Source organism: Mus musculus, chromosome 8 (genome assembly GCF_000001635.26).
Source record: "Mus musculus strain C57BL/6J chromosome 8, GRCm38.p6 C57BL/6J".
Lineage (NCBI taxonomy): Eukaryota > Metazoa > Chordata > Mammalia > Rodentia > Muridae > Mus > Mus musculus.
Genome location: NC_000074.6, coordinates 113750409 through 113773670, shown reverse-complemented (window position 1 = coordinate 113773670; position 23262 = coordinate 113750409). Strand labels below are relative to the sequence as shown.

The window sequence follows — 23262 nt, the reverse complement described above, 5'->3', positions numbered from 1 at the left end:
TGCCTTACTCTCGAGAGCCTAGTAAATGGTTTGCCATTTGGTAAACTTGCATTGTGTTATTGATTGCTTGTAGTCTTTTTGGTACCAAACTTCACAGAGAAGTAAACTATGGACGCTGTCTTTGTCACACTTTATTGAAGAAACTATTGAACTTCAATATGAATAAATATATAAAAATTAACAACTTTTATTGTAACAATATAGTTAGAAAGTACATACTGAAAATTCAAGCTTACTTTAAAATTTATATTAACCTAAACCATATATATATATATATATAAAACATATATATATAATTGGTGCAGCTTAGCTCAGTGGCTTTTTTTCCTACTGATAATTTCTCCGAGAAACATGATACTTCTGCGTTTGCCTCCACAGCTACAAAGGCTCAACCTTCTCTCCTCTGGCACAATCATCACTCTTTAATCCCTGCACCTTTCCCATAGGAAGGACTGCTGATCAATCACCATGCAGACCAGTCTCTAAACAGCTTCTGTCAGTGGCAGTCAGCTCTTGTGGGAAAGAATGGCAAGAGACACGACCACGCCATCCTCCTCACAGGATTTGACATTTGTTCCTGGAAGAACGAACCATGTGACACACTAGGTATGCTATGCCCAGATCTCTCAAGCACACCTCACTAGCTGGGAGGACGGGATGACAACTTTCCGATGGATGTGTGGCCCTTTTGAGTCTCATCAAAGGGAACTGATAATACTCATGTGTCACTTACCGTTCCCAATCACACATTCTGAGAACCGTGTTACGAGGTAATGTTTCTGTTTGGCCGTCTCAGAGTGTACTCACAGAATCTGAGATGGCTGGGACATCCCTAGACACTATTTTCCCACCGGACCATGGTTGTATAAATATCCCACTGTTGCCTGAAGTCATTATGTGACGCTTCACTGTATTTAAGTCTTTAAATTGTGGAATAGCTTTCCTTGTTCTGTGGAGAATGGGTTTTACTTTAGTGGATTCCTTGTGCTATGAAGCATCCATATATCAGTCAGTAGGTATTTTTCTTTATTGCTCCAGCTGATAATCAGTGACATGAAGACAGTCATTTGACTAAACATGTTTTATGTTATTCCATAAGCACCATGACCACATAACGTGTCACTGGTCATTGGTGGCATCTTTAGCAAGCTCCTTGACTTTGAAGAACACCATTCTCCCCATTTTTTTTTTTTTTTTGGCACAAGCCTATCACCATAAGAACAGCATCTTTTACTTGCTTGCTGTATTTCCATAGTATTGTTCATAGTAGGAATTGAGCTTTTGGTTTTTGGACAAATTGGGTTATTCATGTCAAGATCTGCAAACTTTTGCTGTAGAGGGTTCTGCAGTAAACATGCTCTGCAAAGTGGCAACTACTCACATCTGATATTTTAGCTAGAAACCAGTTGCAGACGGTGCATAAACCAATGAGTGAAGCTTTCTCTAATGAAGTTACGCTGAGGAGACAACCGCAGACAAACGTATAAACAAAGGCTGGAACACAGCAAGCATACCACTAGGAATCAGTCCCTGATCTGCTCCGTAGGTCACTCTCTTTAAGGAGCATGTCACTTGGGCTTAGACATTCACATACACATTGTGAACATCCAGGCCTAGGACTATGCTGCCCAAAGCAAACTGATTCAACTGCCTGAATCTCAGATTCTAATTTGAAATTTAGACACACATATTGCATGTATAGTACAATATATGGTGTTTTCTAAACATATATTGGAAATACCATATATTAGGAAACACAGGACTTTTACATATCCAGGCCCTAAGTAGGTAGGACTGGGAGCAAAATCAAAAACAGCCAGCTAGACACCAAGTCAGCTTCACTGTGCCACATATTAACCAAGTCCCCTTTCTTTATATAGCATCTGTGACCTCTATCACCTAGTCTACAGTCCTTCCTTACCTTTGTCATGTGGCATAAGTAACATATTAGTTAAATGATAATGTCACCCATGGCACATATGTGTGCCTGAGTATTAGACTTCCCGGATGATCTCATGGCTTGGCACTAGGGTGGATGCCTCTAATTCACAAGTATGGATTTAACCCTACGTGGACATAGCAGGAAAGAAAAGACACCCGTGTGCTATATAAAAGGTTGATCAAGATAGAAGCAAGGGATGATGGGAATGATTGTATAATGGTTCTTGTAGGGAGAATGAAGACACTTGCTACATTGTGAATGGGAGAAAAGTAAATTTGATCTGAATATATTACCTGGGCATGTTTGTGTTTTCTGCTTCAGAGAAAGGTCAGGAAAGAACTGGAAAGTATATCCTACCCTTAGACAGTAGAGATACTCTTAAGTTAGCATTATACCTTGCCATAACTGTCATTATATCAGTTTCTCTTATACTAATAATAAACTTAGATAAGTCATATAAAGTTTTGTGACAATAAAGACATTGATTACTCTTCTGCAAAAGAGAAAACCCTTAAATGTACTAATCCACTAAACTCTATATGTATATACTCAATTAGTGTTAATATTTGAAATTGATCTTTCAATAGGATTTGCTCCTATCAGTGGCATGTGCAGTAAGTACCGAAGCTGTACCATCAATGAAGACACAGGACTTGGCCTGGCCTTCACCATTGCGCATGAGTCAGGGCACAAGTGAGTGGCTTCTTAATTCACTACTCTTTATGGAAACTGGCCAAGTAATCCTTTGGCCTTCCTCTAATGATCATATCAACGACATGAGATTCATCTTGTTTAGAGCTTCAAACTGTGGACTCTGAAAGGGCTTAGGGGTTAGCAGAAAACTCAGTTGCTAAACTATTTGCCACTCAAGTAAAAGGATGTAATCTTGATCCAAAGAGCACACATAAAATATTAGCCAACTCTGGTGGTGCACGCTTATAATCTAAGTGCCGTAGTTTCTGTTGCATTGCTGTGAAGAAACACCATGACCAGTGCATCTTATAGAAGAAAGCATTTCAAAGGCATAGGCCATGATTAGCATGGCAGGGAGTACGGCAATAGGCAGGCATAGCCCAGGAGCAGTAGCTGAAAGCTGAGATTCCAATTGGTAGGTGAGAGCCAGAGAATGAAAAAATCTGGGCCTGGCCTGGCCTTTTGAGACCTCAAGCCCAGTTGTACACCTCTTCCAATAAGACTGCATCTCATAGTTCTTCCCAAATAGTTTCACCAATTGGGGACCAAACATTCAAATATATGAGCTTATGCGGACCATTCCCATTCAAACCACCTCACCCAGCAATATGGAGGCAGCTCCCTCACCCTAGCACTAGTCTTGATCACTGACTAGACATCCTAGTCTACTTGACAAGTTCTAGGACAATGAGAGACACTGCCTCGAAGCAAAGGGGAAAAAGTACCAAAGAATGATGCCCAAGGCTATCCCCTGACTTCTATCATATGTATGTACTCATGTGCACACACACATTCAGTGAAGACCAGTCATTGATGTCTGCTTTTGGTTTTTTTTTGTTTTGTTTTGTTTTTTAACATCACATGTTACATCATTTAAGGTTTTTGGGTTTGCAAATGAACTGTACACTACTTCCCTGATTCTCTTCTACGTTATTTATTTTCATTAAGGTTTTGCTTTGGTGAAGATATTTAAAGGACATTCTACTTTTTCCTCTTTGTGTAGTAAACACATTCGCTGCCTCTGATTCTTATACATCCCTTACTTTTTAACTTGTATTATGTGGCAACAATCTCTCAGGACATGCCCCTGGCTGGCCTTGAACTTGTGAACCTCCTGCCTTAGCCTTCCAAGTACTGAGACTAAAGGCCTAAGCCACCCCACCCCTGAAACGGCTCATCCTTTTATAAAACAAGCTAATCATACTAATATGTAAATCTACCCCCCCACTAGTGCAATGATATACTGTATTCAGTTTTCAAAATACTGGCTATGAAAAATATAACCATTCTTGCTCACGAATGAAAGTTATCTTGAACCCCAAATCTGATACACTCATTAAGGAAAACAAGCCATAGTCTTCAGGTAGGGTGGAAGAGAGGTGTTAGAGGTTAAGATAGGATGCTGGGGTGAGAGTTTGATTCGTAAGGCTTTTGCTATATAAGCTTTAGGACCTGATTTCAACCCCCAGGTGTGGGAGCTCCTGCTGTAATCTCAGGACTGAGGGAGGCAGAAGCAGAAGCTAGAAGATGCCCAAGGTGCAGTGACTGTCCAGCAGGAGGCTAATACTTGAGTTCTAGGCCAATGAGAAACGCCACCTCAAAAACAAAAGTGGAAAGGACCCAGAGCTGAACTTGAACTTCTGGGTTTCATACAAATGTGCACACAAGTATGTGCACGCATGCATGAGCACACAGAATGTGCAGAAGTGAAATACATTTTCAAGATCAGACCTTGGCATGTGGCCTTTTTGGCATGAAATTAGTGAAGGCGATAGTGGCTGAGATCTCGGAAACACTTTTGAAATAAGCAGAAAGAAAGTATCTTCCAAAAAGACTACTGGATTAAAGTACTTTTGAAAATGCAAAACTTTGAAACTCAAAATTGAGTTCAAATTGGGTTTTCTCCCCCCCCCCCCAAAAATTTCTAGTGAGGCTCTAATTAAGCAGCTCCCGCTCCTTGAACAATGGCTTTAATCTCTCCACTCCGTATTTAGAAAGAATGTCTCAAATCCCCTCAGCTCCCCGCGTAGGCAGAAAGAATTTAGTTTAGCAAAGCTAAGAATGCAGAAATGCTTCTGCCAAATGTCTTTTGAGATTAGTAAATATGCTTTGGGGAATAGTCACCTCTAAGTCCCAGAGAGTTCGTTGATAACTATCCAGTATACAGCCACCTTCCACTTGCTTGTTAAATTGGAAAGAACACTAGCAAAGAAATGTCAAGATTGTAGGCATAGCTCACAGCAAAGTCCTGTATATTCATCCTCATTTGTTAGAAGCTACCTTCAAAAGGTAACTATATAATAATATTATATTTTCCCCATAGGAATTATAACTGATTATATGAATGTACTCTTAAGAGGCAGGTTTTAGCCAGGCAGTGGTGGCACATGCCTTTAATTCCAGCACTTAGGAGGCAGAAGCAGGCAAATTACTGAGTTTGAGGCCAGTTTGGTGTACAGAATGAGTTCCAGGACAGCCAGGGTTATACAGAGAAACCCTGTCTTGAAAACAAAACAAAACAAAACAAAACAAAACAAAACAAAAACAAAAACAAAAAAAAACAAAAAAGAAAATAAAAAGAGGCAGATTTTATTTCTTTAAATGATCAGATTAAGAACAATTTAAATTCATGGTAACTTCATATAAACATCTCTCTGTGCTTTGCTTCTCTTAAAAGAAACATCACAAAATGTGCTCTGTTTCATGAATATTTTCTAAAGATGGCTGCAGAAGCATTCTGTAGCACTTCCTACGACAAGAGACAATGCGCTTGCTTTGCATGCAAGGAGATCCAAAACCAGTTAGGAACAGTACGTGTCATCTTTAGGGAATCTCAAAGAGGGTATCCGAGTTATGGGCAGCTGTGACCCCCCTGATGTCATGGGCGCTGAAGACCACACTTGAGTCCTCTGGAAGAACAGCAAGCGCTCCTAAACACTGTGTCACCTTTTTCCAGGCCCCCCTCCCCACGTAATGCATTGAAATGATATTGTAACGCTTATTTTCTGCAAAGGACTTCATCATTCTGATGTCATAGAAAGAACTGTGTTCAGAAACCATTTACAGTGCTCTCTAACAAGCTGGGAGGTTCTGGGTTTTATCTCATGTGTTTTGAGCAGTTTTCCTCGTTACTTTGTAAAGATCTTTATCTTCATGAGGAGACTCAGTTATAATCTGAATGAGAGAGTTTAACTAATCAGTTGATCATCTTTTGAGGGAAGATATATATGGTATTAGCTTTATGAACAACTATCTATAAAGGGCTTATAATTACTTTCTCCTGTGCCTACGTTCTCCTTACTCTGAACTTCTGTACCATAGTTCTAGCATTGGTAACAGGAGAAACTGGCTATTTTTAATTTTTAGAAATTAGCTATCTAAGCTTTAAGACAGTTAAATCTTTTTTAAAACATTTATTATTTTACTCACTTAATTTTATTTTATGTGATTGCATGCATGCATGCATGTGTGTATGCATGAGTGTTTGTGCATATGTGTGTGCATCCTGTGTGTTCCAGGGATTGAACTCCAACAGTCAAGTTGGGCCACAAGTGTTTTTAACTGCTGAGCCATCTTATTGGTCTAACCTAAGAAATCTTGACTATGACATCCTAGCCTTTACATACACAGCAGATAAACTATTCTTCAGTTTTGTGGCCAATAAATAATAAAGTCTTTAACATTCTTGGAGTTTTTCTGCAGAAATCATACAGCAGTTCAAAGTAACTAATTTTGTCATGATTTCTGTTGCCCATCTGTGTCTGCTGTGTCTAGGTGTTCACTCTCCCCCCATTTTTCTGGTGCTAACTTGGAACACGGGTTCACAGCAGGCAGTTTGCCTTTCTGTTTCAGCTTTGGCATGGTTCATGATGGTGAAGGCAATCCCTGCAGGAAAGCAGAAGGCAACATCATGTCACCCACACTGACTGGAAACAATGGGGTGTTTTCATGGTCGTCCTGCAGCCGACAGTATCTAAAGAAATTCCTCAGGTAAAATGGACAAAATCCTGGGGTCTGTGACCAGTTCTGTAGCAGTATTCAGTGGGTATGAAAGAAAATATTCAAGCCAGGCCTGGTGGATGGGCTGGCCATTGTGACTGCTTGGGAGGCTGAGACAGAATGATTGAGAGGCAATGGTCTAACCTGGGTTAGAATGTAAGTTCAGGGCCAGCCCAAAGAATAAAGAGTGAAAAGGAGGCTTACAGATAGAGCTTATCAGTAGAGTGCTAGCCTTACATACACGAAGGTACCAGGTTTAACTTCTAGCACCCAAAAAGGAAATGAACCAAATGGGAAACACTCCACAGAAATACCTTTTGGTATCTCACTGAAGAAAAAGACTAAAAATTCCTACTATGATTACACTGATAATTGTAATGATCTGGTTGTTGAAAATATACTGAAGTCCTATTACTTTGCTAGAGTCACTCCACGTATTGCCTTACTGGGTGGCAAGCAAATGCACTTGCTAAGTTGTCAAGCCTGACAACTTAAAGTCCATCCTGGGGAGTGCCATGATGGGGAGAGAACTGACTCCTGAAAGTTGTCCTTTGACCTGCATGCTTGGGTTATGACATTCAGAAGCTCACATATGTGGAAACACACACAGGAACACAGACGCAAAAACTGCTTAGTGTATGTCAGCTGGAACACTCCCAATTCAAGACTCACATTTAGATCCATTCTGATCCTAAAACCTAATATTCATAATCTCTCTCTCTCTCTCTCTCTCTCTCTCTCTCTCTCTCTCTCTCTCTCTCTCTCTCTCTCTCTCTCTCTCTCTCTCTCTCTCTCTCTCTCTCCACCTCACCCCCTCTCTCCCTCCCTCTTTTCCAGAACTCCTAGATGTATAGCCTTTTTAACCGGCTAATTAATTTAATCTAACACACCGGTTTGTAGAACTTAGGAGAGCCCAGTGTTTGATTTATATTTTTAAAAAGTGAACTGAGGGCTGGAGAGATGGCTCAGCAATTAAGAGTGCCAGTTGCTCTTGCAGAGGACTGGAGTTTGGTTCTCAGCACCCATGTTGCATGGCTCACAGATGCCCATGGCTCCAGCTATAGGGATGCCCCTTTCTGACTTCTGCCAAATGCTTGCACACAGAGACACATACACTTAAGTAAAAAAAAGAAGAGTAAGCTTAAAAAATTACTCGGTGCTTAATGGCATGCATGTCTCTCCATATTTTTAGTCCATATTGATTCACATAGATCTGACATAACATATAGATATATGCACTCTGATTGCTCCCTCTTTGACCTGATATTAGTGACGTTTCATGACAAATTGATGATCCTGATATGTTCAAACCTATGCTACTATGTATTAGCTGGAAATGTTCACAGAAAAGCTGCATCAACAAGGCAGATTATATGTGAGTATGTATAGCTGACTGATGCCCAACTCATAGTAAAAAAAAAAAATGGACAGATATTTGCTGATTTATCACAACCCACATCCTCCTATATTTCCATATTAATTTTAGGTTCATTGTTGGGGGATTGACATTGTCTTTCCTACCTCACGTGAGAATGGGCTCAGTAAATATCATAAATCAAGATCAACTCCAGGTGGATTAAATTACCGTCATGGCATTGCTGTCATTCAGGACTTTTCATAGTAATGATAGCTACAGCAGCTATTGACATTACCTTCGCTGCTGGGTTAAGCACATTTAATTTTCTAGTTTCATTGACGTTACAGCCCTTGTGGGACTCATAATCCTTAAGGAGGTTTATGAGAATTATATAAAGTCATTATGGATGCACAGTTGATAGTACCTCCCTGTATCTGACTCCACATTTACATTTAATATCACATACTAATTAACCCCTTAGTGATGGCACACTAATTAATCACTAATTAACCCCTTAGTGATGGCACAGTTTGATTACATTAAAAAAATGGGAGTGAGATTATTTGGTTAAAAAAACATCCTTACCATATTGTCAAGACCCTTCAGGGGAGCTTTCTCCCTTCTGCCCCTGATCCTAAAGTTTATTGTATGGGGTGCTCTTATATTTTACACGAGGTCTCTTACATATGCCTAGGCTGGCCTTGAACCTGATCCCCCTGCTTCGACTGCTAGGCTTCTAGGCCAACAACAGCACAACCAGAACCTCCTGATTCTTTGGCTATAACTTTGGTTTCGTTTGTAAAGCTTATTTGAGACAACGTACACCCTTATTTCTTCTTAGTCCTATCTGTAAGAAGTATACCGTCACTTAAAACCCCATGAAGACAGACATCCTTTGTGTCTGACTTATTTTGTGTTTTAATTTCTTAAGCTAATGCTAATCATACAGTAGACTCTCAGAAGAAAAAAAAAAAGTCCAGTGTTGTTGGGATGAGACTGTAGACGGGAGATTTTTCTTATATTTATACTTCTATCTCCTACCCAATTCTAGTGCACATTAGTTAGATGACCAGAACTTCCAGCCCCCTATAAAACCCTTTATGACAGTGTACATTCCAACCTTTTAGATGGGACTCACTCTTTGCAATAAAACATACTTTAAAAAAAAAAAAAAACTTTAAACACATGCCTGTGTCTCTAAGCATTCTATGCTCCTCTGCATGGCTGCCCTCACAGAGGTGCAGTTTTAAATGGGAAAAGGTCACAGATGAACAGAGCTGTTATTAAGGATGTGTTATCGATGTAGTACACCGCAGGCTGGCTGTCTGGTGGATGAGCCCAAGCAAACGGGACAGTATAAATATCCGGACAAACTCCCGGGACAGATTTATGATGCCGACATGCAATGTAAGTGGCAATTTGGAGCCAAAGCCAAGCTGTGCAGCCTTGGGGTTATGAAGGTATGTTTCTTTGTGATGTCTAACTTGCATTAAGGATATGCCATGTGCCTGTACCTACCAAAAGGATAAACATTTGGTTTGCTGAGGCCAAAGGTTAGCATCTGGGTTATCTCTCAAATGTCATTTGTTTGGCATGATAATTAAGTGGTAATTTTCCTGTCAATGAATTATCCAGGCTTATCCCCCATAGACCATGTCCGCCTGGTTTAAATACCAGTTGTCTCTGTCCTTGGAAGAAAATGTTCCACTTCTCACTGGCAGGCTTTACTCCTCGTGGTAAAGCTGAGAGTGATGACTCCTGCTAACCAAGGCCTTTGTTGTCTTTACTCAAGTTTAAAGCGATGTGTTTCAAAATCACCATGACATGAATAAACGTGTGCCCTTCACTGTGTAAGAAAACCAATACAGCAGACAAACTGGTACCAGAAGTTGACTTCCTCTTTCATAGTCTCAGCAGGGTTTTCTAATCAACTCTTGGGAAGGAAGCAAGATCGCCGCTAAGATAAGTGAGAAAATACAGAATTCTAGTATGTACAAATAAGAGAAACAGGGTTGTGCTCTGTCAGGAAGCCCATTCCTGACAACATTGTAGTCCCAATGCCAATAGAATGTGCCATGATTTTAAAGTTTGTTCATTTCCAGTGTCTGGTGGAAGATACAAAGCATGGGAAATAGCAGTTGGTAGCCTCTTCTTTCCTCCACTTCTTCCATTCTTTATCCTTTTCCTCTTCCCTCTCCTCCCCCTATCGCTCCTTCTCCGTCACCATAGCAACATGGATCAGGAGCTACACTGTCATCCTAACTATTGCTGCCACCATCATCATTCCAGCAGTCTCTGCATGACCCTCCATGCTACAAAAGGCATTCTGCCCAAAGATTTATTGTACCTGACCTCCGTCGTCAAAACCACTTTGAAGTAAAAGTTAGTGCTCCCCCCTCACCTACATCCCAGAGAAGGTATCCAGCTTGCCTAAAGACACGGAACTTTTAAGTGATGAAATCTAAACAAAACAAATCACATACGTGGAAGTTAAGCCTCCTCCTCTCCTTCCCTGGATACCAGTTTCCCTCCATCTGACAGTTCAGCAGCCGCTGTCATGACTTGTGTGGTATCTCTGTAGTTTTATGCTTTGCAGAAAGAGAACTCGCCTATTAAACAGAAGTCCATTCTTGAGAAACGGTGTCTATCCAGTCACAGGTTTGACGTGAAGCTATAGAAGTTAATGCAATTTAAAAGCACTACTACTAAAAAACTAATCCACAGATGCATCTTTTGAGCATATCCTCCACGACACGTGGGCTTTGGGTTGGCAAGTGTTTACGCGTGGTAGGTTTTTAAAAATGAGCAAGTTTAAAGCTCTTTTCAATTTGCCTGTTAAATCACAGCACTGGGGGAAGTAACCCATTAACTGTAGACTGTGTCTCCTGAGTATGAAGTTGTTCACTTCATCTTGAGATTCACCAGCTTTCTCAGTCAGTGAATATGCACACGTTGTAAGTGTGTAGCTTGTAATAAGGATGGCTCCCTTTAGAATTTCAAGGGAGCTCGTGAATGAGTCACATTCCACCGGGGTCACGCCTGTTCTGTGTCAGGCCGTGAGGAGGGTGTCAGAACCTCGCCTTAATCATTTTCTGGTGCCACATCATATTTTTAAAGATGCTATCTCAGCCTTTGTTGACCCTGGAAAGCATAGTGGATGGAAATGAAAATTCTAAATGAAATGACCTAAAATGATGGCCGGCTCAGAGATGCCTGGTTGTCTGGAAGGGAGCTGGGGAGTCTGGGTTAACAGAGACGGTTTATGATGGCAGTGGAGGGGGAAGGTGCGATTGATTGATGGCTTCTGAGTGTGGGTTTGTTTTCCCTGTGAACTAGCCTTTGGTATTTCGCTAATCTTGCTTATAACCTGAGTCATGGACACACCTCTAATGGTTATACATAGTGCCCTGCTGTGCTCTAACACACACACACACACACACACACACACACACACACACACACACACATTTTTTCAACACAGCAAAATCCCATTAAAAATATTTTGCATTTATCTTCAAGGCCTTCATTGTGCCGTCATTGTTAGCGCTTTCAACCTTTTCTCTTTAATCTTCATGAACTTTGCCATTCCTCCTAGAAAGGCAGGGTTACATGGTAGTTATAAGCATGTCTACAGAGGTAGAGGGACAGTTCAGTGGTTAGGAGTGCTTCTTGTTCTTCCAGAGGACCTGAGTACAATTCCCAAACCTACACAGGGCTCCTTATAACTTCCTATACTCTAGCTCCAAGAGATCTGACAGTGTCTTTGGGTTTCTTGGAGCACCTATACTCATGTGCAAGCACACACACACCACAGACACACACACACACACACACACAGAGAGAGAGAGAGAGAGAGAGAGAGAGAGAGAGAGAGAATTTAAATAAAATAATTCTTTTTAATAAAAAGCTTGCATGCACATGTACACATATTCCACCCTTGGGAGTTAAGGCAGACCTGGGGTTAGTATCTAATTTCAACTTTGCCTAGAATCTTGGACAAATAATTCATCCTCCGTTGACCTGCATGCCCACATCTGTAAAGAGAAGGTAATAGTTCTCTGGCTAATTTGTGAGATTGTTCTATGGGTCTAGTTGCATCCTTCTACATAAGGGTGTCTTCTCTTGATCTCGTTCATGTTCAACGTCACTGCCACCAGCGTGCCTGATGTTTTCATAAAGAAAGAGGTGTCTGAGACTATTTTTTTTTTACTTGTGCCCACTCTCTCTCTTCTCCCAGCTTCACATTTTCTTCGCGTAGCAAACCACACTGATCTCTGCCTTTGCCAACGGTATTTCACTTTGACATCTGTAACAAAAGTCCTAAAGCATAGCTGCCTAGGGAGAAAAAGAGGTTGCATAGCTGCATAGGGAGGTTGCTTTACAGGACAGTTGAGGGAGTGGTTCACAGTATTGCACTGATGTTGGTCAACTCTAATGAGGGTCTTTCTGCGTCACAATGTGGATGATGTCCATGGCCAGAGCGTGCATGATGTATGTATGTGTGCACGCGCGCACGCACAAAACACACACACACACACACACACACACACACACACACACACACAAATATAATCTCACTGCAAACGTTAAGCCAGAAAGGAAGATAGTGAGGACAGGCCCAGGGTATGATAGTGTCCCCACTCACATGAGAACTAACTGGGGTCACAGGAAAAATACCTTGGTTTCTGTTGTGTGAAATTCTCTGGGGAGTTAGAAGCACATTTTAAAAAGAGATTTATTTACTTATTTTATGTATAGGAGTACACTGTAGCTGTCTTCAGACATACCAGGTCCCCTTACAGATGGTTGTGAGCCACCATGTGATTGCTGGGAATGGAACTCAGGAAGAGCAGTCAGTGCTCTAAACTGCTGAGCACCTTCAAATTTTCTATTTAATGTTTCCTTTCTCATGCGTACAACCGTTCTCTGTGGATTTCCTATTCTAGAATACCTCACTGACTTCTGTATGATAAACATGTAACCATTCTGTACTGCTAGAGATGTGAGATACCTCTCTTTCTCCCCAAGATCATTTAAATACTATTTCCCCTGAGCTCCATCTTATGCACCACCATTGTGAACTTATGGTTCCATACTGGAATCATATATACTTGTTTCTTGCTTGAGTTTGTGTAAAACCTACTCACGACTTGTCTAACGTAACAGAAGGTTCCCCCATAATTCCCCTTGTAACAAACAACAGTTGGTCGAGGTTCGCTGTTTTAAATACTCCCACTTAGATAAGGTGTGAGAACAGAGTTGGTTCCTTAGCACCCATTTAAAATCCAGGTTGTTGAGTATGTCAATTAGCCTGTAATTCCAAGGATCAGAAGGCAGGATAAATATTTTAGGCTAAACTGGCAGAATCAGTAAACTTCAGCTTCAGTAGGAGACCCAGTCTTAATAAAAAAAAAAAAAAAAAAAAAAAAAAAAAACCAAAACCAAACCCAGACCCAGACCCAGACCCCAAACCAAACCAAACAAACAAAATGTATACAGTTAAGGAAGACACCCAGCATTGACCTCTGGCCTCTAAACGCATATGCCCTTCCACATTCCAACATGCATACACACTTAAGCATGCCAGATACATATATGCAAAGTGACATAGCACTGGGAATGCAGGCTACAAGGTATTCCCAGCATTGCTTGTCTGTGCCATTTGGCTAAAGAAACCATATTTCTCTTCTAACGATCTAAAGACACCTCGCCTCCAACAGAGAGTTTGGCTTGCCCCTTTTATCTGCAAAACAGGAGGTGCATAGTTTAAAGCTAGATTGTGTTGCAGACCAGTTGGCCACAAAAACAAAACAAACAAAAATGTATACAGTTGATTGCAGCCATACTCCAATTCTTCTTAATCTGTAATTGCTTGTTTGTTTGTTTGTTTGTTTGTTTGTTTTTCTAGATCTCTCCTTGTCTGAATCCAGTGTTTCATTAATATACCAATAGAAAAATCTATGGCATTAATATTGTTCCCCTTGAACTCAACAGTAAGGCCATTGAAGGGAACTAATCTAAGATCACATGTAGAGTCCCAATAGAAAAGAAAACAATGAAACCCCGGCTTCTGAGTCAACATGGCAATCCATGTTGACTTGATTATATATATTTGAATGAACTTTTTGAACACTGAGGAATGTAACCATGGATTTATGTAGAAATAGCTATATCTTTATACCTTTACCCTTGGATCCAGAAAAGGCCCTGCAAAGGTTTAATCTGAGTGAAATCATAGAAGATGCTTAAGACAAAAGTGACTTAGTCAGTCGTGTAATCAGCTACTGCTTGCCTGACAAGGGTCAAATTCTGGAGGCAACCATCAAATGTCATTAAGACAGTGGCTGAAAACAGACTGGTATGTTTATTTTATTTAAAAAGTAACCATACACAGAAACATAAAGAACTAAAAACTACATGTTGGGGGGGGGGGAAAGCCATGAGTCTATTTGGTACAATTCTACACTCTGAAGTTGAAGGACAGATGTTGCGGGAAATAATAAAATATGACCCCGCCGACTCTTGGCAGTGCTAGGCCATGCTCCCGCACTCCTGCTGCTGCCGACAACTCTCTAGAGCTAGCCCCTGTGCCAGGTGATCTCACTTGCTCAGCCTCTTGGTCTGCTAACTTGCTGGCCCTTCGAGGCCACAGGGCTCCCAACAGACTATCTCTAAGATGCCCCCCTCCCCAAGTTCCTCTTGCTTCCATATAATGCCCCACACACCCCTGGTTAGCCTTCTCAACACCTAATAGAAACAAGACTTTTAAGCTTATAGTTAACCAATTAGATTTATATATCAATTTAATTACAATTTACAAGATGCCAATACAATAATTCCAGAGCCAATTGATAACGATAAAGCTTTAACCCAATTATTCTAACCTTTCGATAACACCACCACAGCCTCTGTTACAGGTCTCTCTCTCCCCTGAGACCTCTCTCTCTGTCTCCTCAACTCGCTCGGCCTCCCTTCTCCTGTCCAATCACAAGCCTCCCACTGCCCTAATATGATTGGACAGGGAAAATCCTGCAACAGACAGATAATGCCATATCTGACAGCTATCTGAACAGTGGTTTCCTCCAAGAGGGTCATTTTGAAGGGTGACTAATATTTTGTCTTGATTTGTGGCGGTGTCTACTCTGTTACATACACTTCGTCAGAGCTTTGAGAACCATATGCTTAAAACGGGTGCATATGGCTACAAGTGGATTGAACTAGAGTCTTAAAATGATGTCAATAACACTATCTGTTGGTTGCTGCTTTTTAATTACTGTCCCCACTTAAAAGCTTGGGTGGAGAGATTAAACACAACATATTTCAGTTGAAGAATTCTTCCTGGGTCTCATTTTTCCCATTAAGCACACTGAAGAGAACAGGTATAGAGTCATTCAAGTAATATAGGGGAAACTCATAGCAACAAGACTTGGATTTTTGTTTTGTCCTTTTCTTTCTTGTCTTGTCTTTTCAATAGTGAATTGAACTTAGAGCTTCCTGCATGCTAGATAAGTGCTCTTGCTTGAACCAATATTCTCAGCAGTGCCCAATTTCATTGTTTTTCGAGTTTTTCATTATATTTTATTAGAGACTCATAGCTTTTTTTTTTTAAGTTATATTTTTACTATGTAGACCAGCCTAGCCTCAGAAGCATTGAGTTCCACCTGCCTCTGCCTCCTGAGTGCTGAATTAAAGGTGTGCACCACCACAACTGGCATGTTTATTGAAGACTCCTCGTGAGATTCCCAGATTCTTCACTACCAATGAGGTTGTTTTCTAATTTTAAAGTCTGTCATTTTAATTTGCATACTGACTTGTTGAAAATATTTATTGAAGTCTGCCTTGTACCCTGCCCTTACAACAGTGGCACTCTGTTAGGAAGGAAGATGATGATATATGGAGAATATTATAGACACAACCTTATAAACAAATTATTGGTGAAACGACTTTGGAATAGAATGGGTTTAAGGTACATTAGGTGGTGGCTGATTCAATTTTCATTAGTGATGCTGGGCTGTTACTAACTTTTAGAGCATTTGCCTAGCATATGTGAAGCCCTGATTGACACACATGAAAACTCACATACATGTGCAAGCACACACGCACAAATGAGTTCTGAAAGTGAGCTTTTGGTAGGCTGGGAGGAAATAAGAGTTAGGCATTTTCTGGTGATACAAATAGAATGAGAGATGCAAAGGCCAGTGTTTGGAGCAACCCAGGTGCTTTCAGAGTGCTGAGCCAATGTAGATAGAGTGCTGTAAGCAAGTGTGCTGCTTAGTTTAACTGTAAACTTGGTACAACATAGAATCACCCATGAAAGGGAGTCTCAATGAGGAATTATCTAGATCAGATGGGCTATTGGGGATGTGTGAAGGGTATTTCTTGATGATTAATTGATATGGGAAGACTCAGCCCACTGTGGGAAGCACCATTCCCTAGTAAGGGATCCCTGAAGCATCTAAGAAAGGAGAAAGCTAGCTGAGATCAAGCAAACATTGATACATTGATTCTTTCACTGATTTGATTGGGGACTAGCTGCTTTAAGGTCCTGATACTGCGACTTCTTTGCTCTGGTGAACTGTAATCTGGAATTGTTATTAACCAACTCATCTTTTCCCTTATAAGCTGCTTTTAGTTGGAGGTTTTTATCACAGCCAAGGGAATGAAACCACAACAGCAAGAGTTAACCTGTAAGATATGAGAGCAGAGGGATAAAGAGGATTCAGTGTCTGGTATGGAAGGGGATAAGGACTCTGGACTACATTGAGTGTAGTGAGACAGCATCATGTGGTTTGAGCAAAGAAATAACATGAACTTACTGACTTACATGAAAGGCTCCCTCAAGCTCATAATGCTGGCCAGTATAACTTTCTATAATGATGGGACTGTCCTCTGTTATTGATTATGATACTCACATATCATATCTGACTCTCAAAAGCATGAGATGTGACTAGGGCAAAAGTCATATACAGCTATGGGCCATTATATAAGGTAGTGCCTTGCTGAGAATTCACTGGGTAGGGATGGAGTTAAATAGAACAACTTGCCATCCGAAAAAGGGTATGGCATAAAGGCACATGGAAAAAGGCAGGGGACAGGGTGGCAGCAATGGGGGTGGGAACAATTGTTTCGATTCAGGAGGTATTTTGAAGGTAAAGTCAGCATGGTCGTACACCTTAAGAAGGACCAGTGAGCATCTGGATACGTATACAACCTATAGAGCTTGAGTTTTCAGAAGCTTTTAAACATCTTCAACATGTCATATTTTACTCGAAGGAACTCATCCTGTGGAATATAACCAGAGAGCATGGGTCAGCAAATGACAGGACCCAGTCCAGCCAGCACAGCTTAAATATGTGGTCTTGTTGAGGTGGGAGGATCATATCCAGGCAACATGAAACCTTAGGGTCTCTATGGTTATTTCTCTTTCTCTTAAATTATGACTTAAGTCCAGGTAATTATAGATAAGACAAAGTAGAATATACTGGAGGGGGGAGGGAGAAGGGGAGGTGCCAGCAAAAAAAAAAAGTGCAAGCTCCCATTTTTTGTTTACTTTGAAAGGGAGTTTTCTCAGAGGGTTTTTGTGGTCGTTAAAGCATGTCGTCGGCTATAATTACATTTGACTTCTGCACTTCACCACAGGGGAAATAACATGTCCGTACAGCCTGTCTCCTTTCACTCTGGAATCCCCGTGTTTTGCCTGCTCTTCTCCATGTTCTTCTCCAGCTGCCCTTTGTCTCAGCCCTGTGGCTTGGCTTTGGCTGTGGTGTCTAGACCACCCTCCCTCTCCACCCCTTCCCTTTCTCCTCATGGTCTCTCCTTTTCTTTGCTCTATGCTGGGATCATTTTGATAGCTGCCATAGGTACGGGTCATGACTCTCCATTGGCTGTAGGAGACAAACCTATTTAGTCTTCACTGTTATGGCTTGAACTGCACTAGGTTTGAAGACGCACACTAGCCAAATGATCTTTTTTCCAAATGGATGGATGGCGCCTCTAGCCCAAGTCCATAGGCGTGATTTGAACTGTTTCCATGGACACCAAGTTCATAGGAGTGACTTGAACTGTTTCCATGGAGACCCTTTTTTCCTCAGTTCAACCTACACACCTCACATCTCTTGCTCAAAAACTGCCTTCAGCTTGAGAGTACCTTGGTATGGAAGCCCAAATAGATGGGAACCCTTGTTGAGAGGCTGCCTCAAAACCCTTTAAATTGCCTCATATGTTTCCTGCCAGAATTACCTTGCAGTGGTACTGGGAAATCACAAGGTTAAGAATGTGGCAGTGATGGTGACAATAATAGCCACCACATTAGGAGCCATGTGTGCCAAGCAGAATGGTCCCTGACTATGTGGTGTGTCATTTGTCCATAAGAACGGCTCTTTGGGGTCAGGTGGATTTGATCACTTGTAGACAGACAGCTAGAGAAAGGTGGACCTGTAGCTGGTAGCAGTTCTAAAACATGTCAGGTACATGGCCTGAGTCAGAGTTGCTTGACTCCTCACTTGTGATCTGCTACCCAGGATATTGTCACTGTCATCAGAAAACAGACCTCAGGCCCAGCGAGATCATGTCTTGGAGGGTAAAGGCACTTGCCACTAAGCCCAATGGCCTGAGTTTAATTGCCAGGACTCACATGGTGAAAGGAGAGAACTGATGCCTGCAAGTGGCCCACTGACCTCCACATGTGTATGCACATATAGGCATGCATGTACACACATACTCATGCGTGCACGTGACCTATCTTCTTCTTAGGTCCAGCTGTTAGTGCTCCAGACATTAGTCAGTGCTACAACCTACACGATCATGCAGGTTCCACAGACACTTCCTCTTTATCTACTGACTGCAACAAATCGCTTTACCTACTGCTACCAACTCAGATTGCATGTACCTTCGAGGAGTTTGGTTGATGGCATCCATCCCCTAGTAAAATACCTTACCCCAAAGCTTTGACTGTTTGACCTTTTTGTACTATCAGTCTCACCTCACCTTTTTCTTTTCTCTCTCTCTCTCTTCCTTTCAGGACATTTGCAAGTCACTCTGGTGCCACCGCGTGGGCCACAGATGTGAAACCAAGTTCATGCCTGCAGCAGAGGGGACCGCTTGTGGCTTGAGTATGGTAACTGTGCACTTGTTAGTCTGTAGCTCTGGAATGGTGCTGAGGTCATAAAACTATAGCCATAGCACAGCACATTTTCTTGGCTGCTTCTGTTTTTCTTCTTCTAGCTTCTCTTTAAATTAGCCAGCATTACCAGGAGAGGATTACAAAGCAGACAGAATTCCAATAGAAGACAGTTCATTCGTTTTTATGCAAATGTTTTTATTTGTGTTTCTCCCTTTTACATGGGGGTCTTGTGTCTTAAGTATCTCTATGTCACTCAATTGATAGGCTTCTCTGTGTTCTGTTTTGGAGCTAAACTCCATGTCCTATGAGAGAGCCCCAGGGGCAGGTGTTCCCGTGAGTAACAGATAAGATTGTCTATACAACCTTTCATATTCATTTCTATTGTCTTCCTAGGAGGGTATGGAAGGAAAGATGCTCTTGACATAGAAATAATTGAAGCAGATTTAGCAAGTCGATTTGAAAGATCACAATAGATGAGTTGGTACACAGTTGCTGACCTCTCTAATTCACTTTCTTAAAACACTATTAACCAAAGGAGAAGAATTGGTCATTTAAAGTGATTTCAATTCCTTGGTGACTATTGAGTACTGAGTATCAGGATAAGGCTCTGAAGGTAAGGAAAAGAGATATACTGAAAGTCAGCCCTAGTCTTCCAAGAACCCATAGCAGAAGCTGTCAACTGTAACTAGCCTTCAGACATCTCTTCCTTAAGCACTAGCTGCTATCACCCAGTAAAGGAATTCAGAATGAAAGCAGAATACACATACCAAAGTGGACACTGGAGTTTAAATTAGAGAGTCTTTTGAGAGAGTATAGAAATGGAGGCAGAACACAGAAGAAACTAAAACGGGAGAAAGCCAAGTACTTACATCTCAAGATGTATATGCAAGAAAGAGGAAGGTCTGAGGGATAGAGAGATGTCTCATTGGGTAAGAGCACTGACTACTTTTCCAAAGGACTCAGATACAATTCCTGTCACCCACATGGCAGCTTACAATTGTCTGTTTCTCCAGTTTCATGGAATATGACATCCTCTCACACACATACAAGCAGGCAGAACACCGTGCACATAAAAGAAAATAAATACATTATTTGAAAAGTTTTAGCAAGAAGAAGGAGGAGGAGAAGGAGAAGAAAGAGGAAGTTCTATGTTGTCATGCTCTAAGATATTTAGTCAGGGCACTGGTGTTTATTCTGTAATCCCAGCATTCAAAACACCAAGACAGAAGGATCTCCATGAGTTTGAGGTCAGCCTAGGTTGTGTAGCAAGTTCCATAATACATTTTAAAAGGTACAGTGCAAGTCTTGGCTACTCAGTAATACTGAATATTTAAGAAACACTGGGGATATGTGTGATAGATAAGATTACATGGGTATCTACTTAATATTTATATTTATATATGCGTGTGTGTACACAGAATTTTATGCATGCATGTGTATTTGCATCCACACGTAGATTTCTGTAAATTCCAATTTGTTACACAGATTGCAAAAGCACAAGAAGGCAGTCTGCCAGCACCTGACCTAGGACCAGGGTTAACACTGAGATTATGGTAGCTCAGTTCATTCATTGATGGACACAGAAATAAAGGAAAACATTTCCAACAAAGAAATTAGATTAAATTTGAGGGCCATTTGGTCTGTAATTTGTTTGGTTATAAGGAGTGGAATGAGTCCTATGTAGGTATGAAATCTAGACTCTGCTACGTGTGTTATATTTGTGTCCCTGTACAACTGAGCAAGGCAGTGTTTACCTACTAATTTCTCATATGCAAAGTAGTCTTTAATTCCTAAATGCTTGAAAATATGCTAGAAGACTTGGTGTATGCCAGTCCCCTACTGTTCTTGGGACACCAGAGCAACTTGGTTTTCTATGGTGGCTGCTGATAGTAAGGGGCCTTTTTGTCCAATATCAGCCCTGTAAAGATCCTGTGACTCCCAGCAAAAAAGATGTGTGGTGACAGTAGCCAAAACCCTCAGATGACCAACTGCTTCCCCACAGTATTATGCAATCTCAAACTCTGAAATGGCAATTAACCCAGACAAGAGAAAAGCTTACAACAAAGGGGTTGATCTGCCCATGGCAAGAATTTTAAGAAAGGAAAAAGCATAACCAAGACAAAACTCACTATCAACAAAGCGACACAGTAAACAGTCACGCAGGGAAAGGGGAGACCCGGAAGTCAGACAGGCCCCCTTTAATTCTGCAACTGAACCCCTCTTCTCAGCCAAACTGGACATCACCTAAACCGCGGCCCTTTGGATCAAAGTGCAGAGGTTTTTCAGGAATGTGTATGGTTATGCTAAGTCTTGCAGGACTTAGCTCCAAGTGAAAACACATCAAGGAATAATAAAAGCACTACTACCGGAGACAAACACAAGCCCTTAGAGGAAGAGCCGAAAGAGAGGCAGGGGGAGAGGAGGGAGAGAGTGAGAGAGGGGACATGGGCAAAACCTGAATTTCCTACAAAGGAACAAATAGCATGGGAGGCTAAGAGAAAAGAACCCTTATCCCGCCTGTGTGACTCACAATCAAATGAAAGCCTCGGGACAGAAGATGTTGAAGCTCAACCGTCCTCAGAGGGTCTGAAATGGGCACCTTCTGTGGCTGCAATTTGTTCGTACAGAAAGTTGCTAATTTCATGTGAGATGAGTATGGGTCAGTTGAATAGGGCAAAGCACGCATTAGCTGTATCTTGCATCTGCTTTGACAGTGGAATAATCAGAGTGATCAAGTCTTGCCAGCCTTATAATTGTTCCATAAGTAGCACTGTCTCCAGGCAACAAAGGGATCCTTGTAATTTGGTCTGAATACTTGTGCCACTGTATAGACTCTTATCTGTACGTTTCCTCTGCATAGACAGTTCAATAAGGCACGTGCCTCTCAGCATGAGGATGGGAAATGCCGCCTTTCTCTAGAACAGTGGTTCTCAGCCTTTCTAATGCTGCGCCCCTTTAATACAGTTCCTCATGTCGTGGTGACCCCAACCATAACATTATTTCATTGCTACTTCATAACTCCAGTGAATCAGAATGAGATACGCAGGATGTCAGAATTGTGATCACCGTGGGGGTCGTGACCCACAGGTTGAGAACCACTGCTCTAAAGGAAGCCTTGAAAATGCCAGAAACAGCCAGGAGCCCCTGAACATTCATACCACACAGCAAAGAAGGGCTGCGTCACAGGGTCACATACTGTCTCTCCTGCCTTCCCAGACCCCATTTCCCTTTTTGATCGTGTAGTTATTTGCCTCTTCCAAACTTTCCCAGGTGGCCTCTGATGAACCGTGTTGCGTGTTCTTTTGCAGTGGTGTCGGCAAGGCCAGTGTGTAAAGCTCGGAGAACTAGGGCCCCGGCCCATCCATGGCCAGTGGTCTGCCTGGTCGAAGTGGTCAGAATGTTCTCGCACTTGCGGCGGAGGAGTCAAGTTCCAGGAGAGACACTGTAGTAACCCCAAGTAAGGCTCCAGAAAGATTTGACCTTTGAGTGGGATTTTTTTTTTCTTCCTTCCGGTTCAAAGCAACCAGCCAAGGTTTTACTGTTTACATATGAAGGCTCTGTGCACTGGAAACAGGGGTGGGAAGAGGCATGGAGTGTAGACTTCAAAATACATCAGCAGAATCACTCTGTGTAAATACGACACACGCCTTTAATCCCAGCACTTGGGAGGCAGAGGCAGGCGGATTTCTGAGTTCGAGGCCAGCCTGGTCTACAAAGTGAGTTCCAGGATAGCCAGGGCTACGCAGAGAAACCCTGTCTCCAAAAAAAAAAAAAAAAAAAAAAAAAGATTCTGATAGCTCGCTGAGCTTTTTTCTTAGTTTGAACCAAGGCTCTGCCGTCCTAGAATCGAATACCTGAGCTGTTGTACAGCCAAGCGGCTTGGTGGGTAGAATGTGTGTCTCCAACTGATGAACTCAGAACGTGTTACGATTTTTGACCTTCCAGGGTAAGTCAGCTCCAATCCCTGTTGGTGGACCCATCTGACTCCTCAAAAGAGAGCAGAAACAAAAGCATGCATCCGTGCACGTGAAATTTCTAAATATTGACGACAAACGTTAATTTTCTTTCAAAGTAAAACAAAAAGACACTGTGAGGACTAATTAGAGCATGCAGTCACATGGGGAAATTGGCCTGTGGTCACCTTTACAG

At 41.7% G+C, this 23262-nt stretch overlaps 1 protein-coding gene across 12 annotated transcripts in view; it reads left to right on the top strand.

Annotated features, from left to right (window-relative positions):
* Adamts18 (a disintegrin-like and metallopeptidase (reprolysin type) with thrombospondin type 1 motif, 18) overlaps positions 1-23262 on the top strand; it is a 152221-nt gene that overhangs the window by 75673 nt on the left and 53286 nt on the right. For 8 of the 12 annotated variants that reach the window (XR_878788.2, XM_006530797.2, XM_006530795.4 and 5 more), the window contains 6 exons: positions 447-606; positions 2530-2635; positions 6488-6625; positions 9298-9451; positions 19012-19107; positions 22422-22570. Coding sequence is in view for 9 of the 12 variants with exons in the window: in XM_006530797.2 (XP_006530860.1) it covers positions 447-606; positions 2530-2635; positions 6488-6625; positions 9298-9451; positions 19012-19107; positions 22422-22570 (803 nt within the window). In the remaining 3 variants the exon portion in view is untranslated. Of the gene's footprint in view, positions 1-378; positions 607-2529; positions 2636-6487; positions 6626-9297; positions 9452-19011; positions 19108-22421; positions 22571-23262 lie in introns of all 12 variants that reach the window. The other 4 variants (XR_001778415.2, XM_030243369.1, XM_030243370.1 and 1 more) reach the window with 2 other exon arrangements.